The sequence below is a fragment of the Rhincodon typus genome, chromosome 21 (assembly GCF_021869965.1).
Source record: "Rhincodon typus isolate 14 chromosome 21, sRhiTyp1.1, whole genome shotgun sequence".
Lineage (NCBI taxonomy): Eukaryota > Metazoa > Chordata > Chondrichthyes > Orectolobiformes > Rhincodontidae > Rhincodon > Rhincodon typus.
Genome location: NC_063352.1, coordinates 11,674,747 through 11,683,123, shown reverse-complemented (window position 1 = coordinate 11,683,123; position 8,377 = coordinate 11,674,747). Strand labels below are relative to the sequence as shown.

Below are 8,377 nucleotides of genomic sequence, written 5' to 3'. Positions count from 1 at the left end.
CCATCCCCGCCTCTTCGACCTGTTTGTTTCCTCTCCACCTATCCTCTCCTCTATCCCTCTTCTATCCGCCTCCCACTCTCTCCCTATTTATTTCAAAACCCCCTTCCCCTCCCCCTTTTCTGATGAAGGGTCTAGGCCCGAAACGTCAGCCTCTCTGCCCCTATGATGCTGCTTGGCCTGCTGTGTTCATCCAGCCCTGCACCGTGTTGTCTCGGATTCTCCAGCATCTGCAGTTCCTACTATCTCTATTAACTATTAACTGTCAGACCAGCAATGAGCTTTCTCCAGGACATGAACCCCAGGGCTGAGTATCCATCATACCAAGAGGACGAATATAGAGACAGAAGTAGGCCATTCAGCCCCTTGAACCTGTTCCACCGTTCAATGAGATGGCTGGTCTGTGGCCTAACTCCACATTCCTGCCTTTAGCCCTAATCCCTTAATACCTTTGCTTAAGAAAATAAAATGTCACATTTAAAATGAACTGATAAACCATTCACTGCCATTTGTGGAAGAGAGTTCCAAACATCTACCGTCTTTTGTCTGTGGAAGTGCTTTCTGAACAGTCTGGCCCTAATTCTCAGACTATGTCCCCTAGTTCTAGAATCCCCAGCCAGTGGAAATGATTGATTTTTGTCTACTCTCTTTTTCCAGTACTAAGTCGAAGACTTCGATCAGATCACCCCTTAACCTTCTAAATTCTGGAGAAAACAGGTCTAATTTGTATCACCTCTCCTCATAACTTAACCCCTCAAGTCCAGGTATCATCCTTGTAAGCCTACATTATACTCCCTCTAAGGCCAATCTATCCTTCCTAAGGCATAGTGCCAGGATTTGCCCACAGTACTCCAAGTGGGGTCTAACCAGGGTTTGTAAAACTGCTGCAAAATGTCTTCATCCATGTACTCCAGTCCTCTAGATATAAAGGCCAGCATTCCATTAGCTTTCTAATGTCAGGATGACAGCTCCATTGTAGGAAGTACCAACAACTTTCTACTTCTAACATCTTCATGGGTAGAGAGCATTGCTCAACAGCGAGGGTAGTGGGGTCTCTCAATCAGACACTGAGTGCCTATGAGTGACAGACTTCTGGGTGCCTACAATCCACACACCAATTTTTTTGTCACAGTTAGCACCACCCCCATCCACTGCAATCTCTGCCACAGCGGGATGAGACCCAATGACTTAATCAGGTTTGCGGGGAGGGCATTAAAATCCACCCTTTATTTTCACCCTATGTAATGTGTGAGAACAACCAGCAGTGGGCTCCACTGTGGTTGTTGGGCCCAGACAAAGTCCCCTTGCCTGACTGTAAAGGTACTCTGTGCTGATTCTGAGTCATTCTGTTTCCGCCCAGTCTAACATGTAGCTGCCATACCGTCACCTGTCAGGCTCTTTAACAGGCACAACTGTTTTAAATACCATTCCAGGTAGTATGGCAGGTTGCAAATGCACTCGGTTACTCTTTGGTAACAACTATGTGAAAATAAGAAGTCAGATCAGTAAATCATGTCTGTTGTACTGAAGGAGACCCAGGCAACAGCTATTTAAGGTACTGAAAAACACAAAACGTTACCAGAGACCCACAGAATTCGGGTGGGTGAGGGGAGAAACAGGTGAGTAGTGATCGATTTATAGGAACATATGACATTAACTGCAGCAAAAACCATCTATTTGACCTGCCCAGCCTTATTTGAGGGAATATCTAGCCCCATTTGACCTTATCTACCTTCTAGCTCTTGATTTGTAGCCCTACAGCTTATGGTACATCAATGGTTCTACCAACGGATCTTTAAATTTCTTGAGGTTTTCCATCTCTACCACTCTCTGTAGCAGTGACTTCCAGGTCCCCAACATTACCCTGCTGAAAGGTTTCTCAACTTCCCTTGAATCCTTTTCCTGATTATTTTCAATCCACGCCCTCTGGACATTGATCTGTCTGTTAACAGGTACAGACTCTATCCTGGTCCCTCATCACTGGGTCAGAAGAAAAGTTGCCCTGGACTCGAAACATTAACTCTGTTTCTCTCTCTCCACAGATGCTGCCTGCCCATCCTTGTTGAGTGTCTCCAGCATTCACGGGGTTTGAAGGAAGCTTTTGTGGACTTTGAAACATTTCAAATACCAGCAGCAACTGCCAGAATGGAAATGAGGTGATTGAGAATGCGCCCATACTCCCCACAGGCATTAGTGTGAGAATAAATCCTTTTCAAATGGCTAGGAGGTCATCAGTCTTTTCCTGGTCTTACTGCCAGGATCAGAACATCCTGCCCTTTTTCTTTCCTGCAATTGTTCTCCCAACAGTTTCTTTCCTGTGATACATCATTCCTTGCCCTTTTCTCCATTACACACGTACGGAGCAGGAGCAGGGTGTCTTAGTGGAGTCTGATCCTTGGACATGGATGGGATGCATTGCTTTTCTTCGTCCTCACTTTGCTCTCTGTGAATCAACAGACAGCAATTTCAGATTGACTGGAAAACCAGCATCCAAACCCAAAGATCCAAGGGCTGTTCTCCCCAGGGGCCCAGTTATAACCACTCTCCTTGATCTCCGATTATAAATTATAGAATCCCTACAGTGTGGAAACAGGCCCTTCAGCCCAACAAGTCCACATCGACCCTCAGAGCATCCCACCCAGACCCATCCCCCTATAACCCACCTAATCTACACATCCCTGGATGCTATGGGGAATTTAGCATGGCCAATCCACCTGTCCTGCACATCTTTGGAGTGTGGGAGGAAACCAGAGCACCTGGAGGAAACCCACGCAGACACAGGGAGAATGTGCAAACTCCACACAGACAGTTGCCCAAGGGTGGAATTGAACCTGGGTCCCTGGTGCTGTGAGGCAGCAGTGCTAACCACTGAGCCACCGTGCCACCCCTCTATCCAGACATGTTTGAGCAGGGGATTAGTGGGAGGCCCAGCTCCTCCCCAGATCAGAGGGTTTATAGGGGAGGCCTACTAACATGAATCATCGAATTGTGCCTCAGCAAAGACTGGGAAATCAAACCTGCTCCCGCTGGCTCTGTGGTTAGCACTGCTGCCTCAGAGCTCTGGGGAGCTGGGTTCAATTTCACCCTTGGGTGACTGTATGGAGTTTGCACGTTCTCCTCAGATGTCTGCGCAGGTTTGCTCCGGTTTCCTCCCATGGTCCAAAGATGTGCAGGTGGAGTGGCCGTGCTAAAATTGCGCATAGTGTCCAGGGATGTGCAGGTTGGGTGGGTTAGCCATGGGGAATGCAGGGTTACAGGAATAGGGTAAGAGGTTGAGGCGAGGTGGGCTGCTCTTCAGAGGGTCGGTGTGACTCTTGATGGGCCAAATGGCCCGCTTCCACAGTGTAGAGATTCTATTGGCAGTTCAGTGAATGTGTGTGATGCTCAACTCCAAGAAGCCAGCTGTCCCAGATCCCAGATAAGTGAGTAAATCGGCTGTTTGTCAAACAGCCATGAAGACATTTATATTTAATCAGCGCTTTCTTAATCCCATAAAGTGGTTTCATTTTCCGGCTTGTAAATGTTGGCTTCAGAAAAATCTTGAGGGCGTTCTTTCAAATCCAATTGCAAATTTTCCAAGCAGATAGGAAAGCCAGTAGAAATGATTCAACACTAAGCAACTTCAGCAACTGAAACCTGACCTTATGTGGAGAAAAACTGACCATTTTCAGAGTCCTCTTGAACTGAACTAACATGATCCCATGAACGAACTACTCAGATATTTGCCGTTGCCGTTCTATTTTGGCAGGGACCCTGAGGAAGGAGTTGCTCCTGCAACAGCACTTGACGACCTTGTGATTTTTGAGCAGTTTAAGGCATTCATTGCGCGACTGAAGGTTCTGAGGTCTCAAAACTGAAACAACTCCCCAGAGGCCACTATCCCATCACCAAGTCATCCTTTATTTACAGGTGGAGAGGCCTTGACACTGATCCAGCTCCCTCAGAGCCAGCTCTCAGAGTGAACAGAACTCCTGACCCTCCTGTTTCTATCTGTCAGCCAGGGCTCCCTGATTGGACCAGGTTAACAGCCCCAATCAGGGAACTCATATTCTATAGGTCCACCCGGCTGACCTCATTACAATCACTGTGGAAACATTATCTGTTGTGTTGCAGCCAATTCTGAGCACGCTACTTTAGTAAATGTCATTTTAGTGGTGGAATAATCAACCACTTGTCAGGCACTGATCAACTCTGTGGGTTAGTTTATTTAAAACAGTAAACCACATTGTAAGTTATGAAGCAGATATTGCAGCAAACTACCTGATTTATGCTCACGTGCAACTTGCAGCCCCACAGCAGGCCAGCTGCCAGGCGGAGGCACAACATTGTATACACACAAAGCACATTCAATCCTTAAAGGTGAACTCACTTAAAGGCAGACAAGAGTAAACGCCTTCAAAGAGGGACAGGGGCAGGTTACCATGATGAGGATGTGGGCATTCAGTCATGAGGGGAGATAAAAAAACATTAGATTTGCTCTCCCTGGAATAGGGTAAGTTGCGGTTTTCAGAGTGATGAAAAGGGCAGATGGAAAAAAAACTATTCCCACAAACAGAGGTCATAAATTTAAAATCATTAGGGAGAAGTCAGGGGGAAGATGAAGATAATGGTTTTCACCTACAGAATTGCTGGGATGCTCAGTCTAAAAAGGTGAACTAGGGCTAAGAGTATCAAAGCTGCAACCAGCTGCTAAATTGCCTTGCAAGGCCAACATCATCATCGGATCTTATGTTCAAATAACTCGGAGGACTGTGACTGGCAGCAATTAATATGAATACTTCAGAAATGCAACATTTTATGGAGTCATAGAGTCATACAGCACAGAAACAGACCCTGGGTCCAACCAGTCCATGCCGACCATAATCCCAAACTAAACTACTCCCATCTGCCCGCGCTTGGCCCATATCCCTCCAAACATTTTATATCCATGTACTTATCTAAATGTCTTTTAAATGTTGTAACTGTACCCTCATTCACCACTTCCTCTGGAAGTTCATCTCTCATACGAATCACTCTAAAAAACATTGCCCCTCATGACTTTTTTAAACCTTTCTCCTCTCACCTTAAAAGTATGCTCCCAAGTCTTGAAAGTCACCACCCTAGGGAAAAGGCATCTGAAATTCACGTTATCCATACCCCTCATGAATTTTAAACCTCTATAAGGTCACTCCTCAACCTCCTATGCGCCAGTTGAAAAAGTCCCAACCTCTCCATCCTCACCTTATAGCTCACACCCTCCATTCCTGGCAACATCCCATTCCTGGCAACATCCTGTTAAACCTCTTCTGAACCCTGTCCAGCTTAATAATATCCTTCCTTTAACACGGTGTCCAGAACTGGACACAGTATTCCAAAAGAGGCTTCACCGACATCCTGTATAACCTCAACATAACGCCCCAATTCCTATACTCAACAGTCTGAGCAATGTTCATATCTTAATATTTCAACTGTGCACTTGCCCCATTCCTGCTGGCTGAGCAAGGTTAAAATTGGGCCTGGATTCTACAGAAGCAACCTTTGATTCCACTCTGAGTTATACCTTTCATCTTTACGAGGTTAAGGTGCAATGGGGAGGTTCAGATAATTACTCTGAGGTAACGTTAACACAACAAATTCAAACAGAAGCGATTGATCCCAGGGAATAATTACAACAGGTATGCAATCACTGTTCAGTGGTGCTCACCTTCTGAACAAACTGCTCCACTCTTGTCTGCAGACCCCAGACTTCAAACTTGACAGTCACTTGTTTGTAGGAGCACATGACAGGTGAAGGGTCATTCCTCCAACCCTCCTTCAGAGGACCCCGTCCAGTCTTCACCGACGCAAAATACCGGAGGTCCTGTTGGTGCAAGATATTCAGTCGGTGAATTGTAGGAACTGAATGAAAAGCATTGGACGATAGTTACATTGGCAGGAAAACAGGGTGAACAATCTACTGGCTGTGTCAAAGGTTTCCAAAAGGCAAGTGGAAGTGAAACAAACTGGTTCAGTATTAGATAGGAGAAGGTCATTAGCTGCTGTTGTGTAATGTTGGAGGTGATGGCCTTGTGGTACTATCACTAGAATATTAACTCCTGATTGTTCTGGTCACCCAGGTTCAAATCCCACCATGGCAGATGATGGAATTTGAATCGAATAAAAATCTGGAATTAAGAGTCAAATGATGACCATTGTTAGGAAAAACCCATCTTGCCCACTAATGTCCTTAGGGAAGGAAAATGTGCCATCCTGATCTGGCCTACACATGACTCCAGACCCACAGCAATGTGGTTGGGCTCTTAACTGCCCTCTGAGCAATTAAGGATGCCAGGAATGTCCCGTGAGTGAATACTGAAAAAAAAAAAAAGTAACTGCCATTCCCTGCTTCTGTTCCATCTTGGCATCAGGATGATGACTCTCACACCCTGGTGCCAAAGCGCCCCTCATTATTGGGATGCCATGGCTCTGAGGGTATCGCCATTCCCTCAGGGATAGAAGGTTCTGGGTTCAAATCCCACTCCAGGAGCTGGAAGACCAAACTGGGCTGATTCTTAGTTGCAGCACTGAGGGAGTGTTACACAGTCAGTGGTCTCCCGGTGCCTTGCCAACATTTATGTCCCTCAAACGACATCATTCAAACAATTTATCATGTTGCTGCTCCTGAAACCTCACTGAGTACCAATTGGCTGTAAGATGCTTCATTCTAGGGACGTGAAAGGTGCTGTTCAACTACAAATCTGTTCGTACTTTCAGGGTGATCCAAGGTGGCACACACATGTCCCATTCGACATCCTTCATCTCCCACAGCAAGTGCTTGGCCTCCCACAGATTATAAATCCAGTTACAACAGTGTAGACACCTCACAGAATAAAGAAACTAGGAATCTGCACAGCAGCGACAAAGCATTGCTTTCGCTACTCCAAACATAAGTTTGCTGAAAGTCAAAACAGATTGCACTCTGGCGAACAGTATTTCAAGGCGTTTTATTCGCCGAAGGGGAGGTGAGGTAACAGGTCACTGCTCTGCTCAATCAGACAGGAGCGTGACACTGACATGTGTGTGTCCAGCAACAGATCCAGCCAATTGCCCCCCAAAACCCCCAGCAGACTGTCTGATGCAGAGAGCTGAAATAATGGTGCACACAGATACAAACACAGAAAGGTTCATTTCTAAGATGCAGTGGCCTCACTGTGCAAACATCAACAAAATGGGTAAAACACTTTGAATGAGGGGCATTGTGAACTGGTCGGCATTAACTCCCGGTTGTTGTTGGGATAGGGACACTCACCTCTGTACTCTTGTAGTAACGGTCTGGAATCTCATCAAAAGCGATGTCCAGGAAGCACACCTCGTGATCCGTATGGTTTTTGTCCGAGTCGAAAATCTGTAGGGACACAGGAGAGGAATTGGCGAAATACTGCAGATGCTGGAAATCTGAAACAAACACTGAGATTGCTGGAGGATCTCAGCAACGGAAAGAGAAATGGAGTTAACGCTGACTCTTTTTCAGAACTGTTCCTTCCAAGTGGCTAAGTGTCTCCATCATAATGGAACATTTAGGAACACAGTTATCACTCACAGGGTTGCATTTCTTTCAAACTTTTTACCGTCCCAGTCTGCACAGGGGATACAGCCAAAGAATGGGTGCCGCGCTCACCTCCCTCCATACACTGTACATGGCTGGAGTAATTTGGTCATCAGTTGCACAATTGAATGCGAGGTCCCCATTCAGGTCTGTTACTGTGAATTGTCTCAAAGAGGTTCTTTACTCTGAAGGCATCTACTGGAGCTCTACAACAATGGAGAGGTGAACTGCTGGCTCTTGATGCCCACATACACTAGCCCTTAACTGATGACACCCTTCCTTCCCTCCAAAATGGGCACAGAAAGCAGTGGCTGGTGGATGGGCAGAAGCAGATGGTTTCGGGTTTCAGGCAAGCGGTTGAAGTCGTCGGGAAGGGTGCTCGGGAGGGAGGTGTAGGGGGCAATGCCAAACTTACTCAAAGTCTAAAATCAGCCAAATCAGAGTGGCAAATGGAGCGGCTCCATCTTAACCCCTGACCCTTCCATTTCTGTCAGGGGTGGGAGAGGAGGCAGGAGATGGCAGGAATGGCCAATATTCCATCCGTCGGGACTCTCCAGGTCAAGTTTGGTGCTGTGGCCTTCCGGGGAGGACCACAGGGTTGGCTACTTCTCCTGGTGCCAGATGGGGAATAGAGAGAGATCTAGCTCCCAATGTCACATGTGACTGTATGACAAAGACTTTGCCCTCGGTAGCTTAGCAGCACCACAACTTGTCATGCAACACAAACACAGAAAATGTCAGTCAGGGCAGATCGATCTTCAGTCAGGAAAAACAAACATTAGAATAAATATGTGTTCAGCTCGAGAGTACAACGAT

At 46.4% G+C, this 8,377-nt stretch overlaps 1 protein-coding gene across 1 annotated transcript in view; it reads right to left on the bottom strand.

Annotated features, from left to right (window-relative positions):
• pitpnc1a (phosphatidylinositol transfer protein cytoplasmic 1a) overlaps positions 1 to 8,377 on the bottom strand; it is a 146,835-nt gene that overhangs the window by 59,851 nt on the left and 78,607 nt on the right. The window contains exons 6-7 of the mRNA XM_048609682.1: positions 7,265 to 7,360; positions 5,681 to 5,836 (exon numbers count right to left, since the gene is read on the bottom strand). Coding sequence (XP_048465639.1) covers positions 5,681 to 5,836; positions 7,265 to 7,360 — 252 coding nt within the window. The remainder of the gene's footprint in view (positions 1 to 5,680; positions 5,837 to 7,264; positions 7,361 to 8,377) is intronic.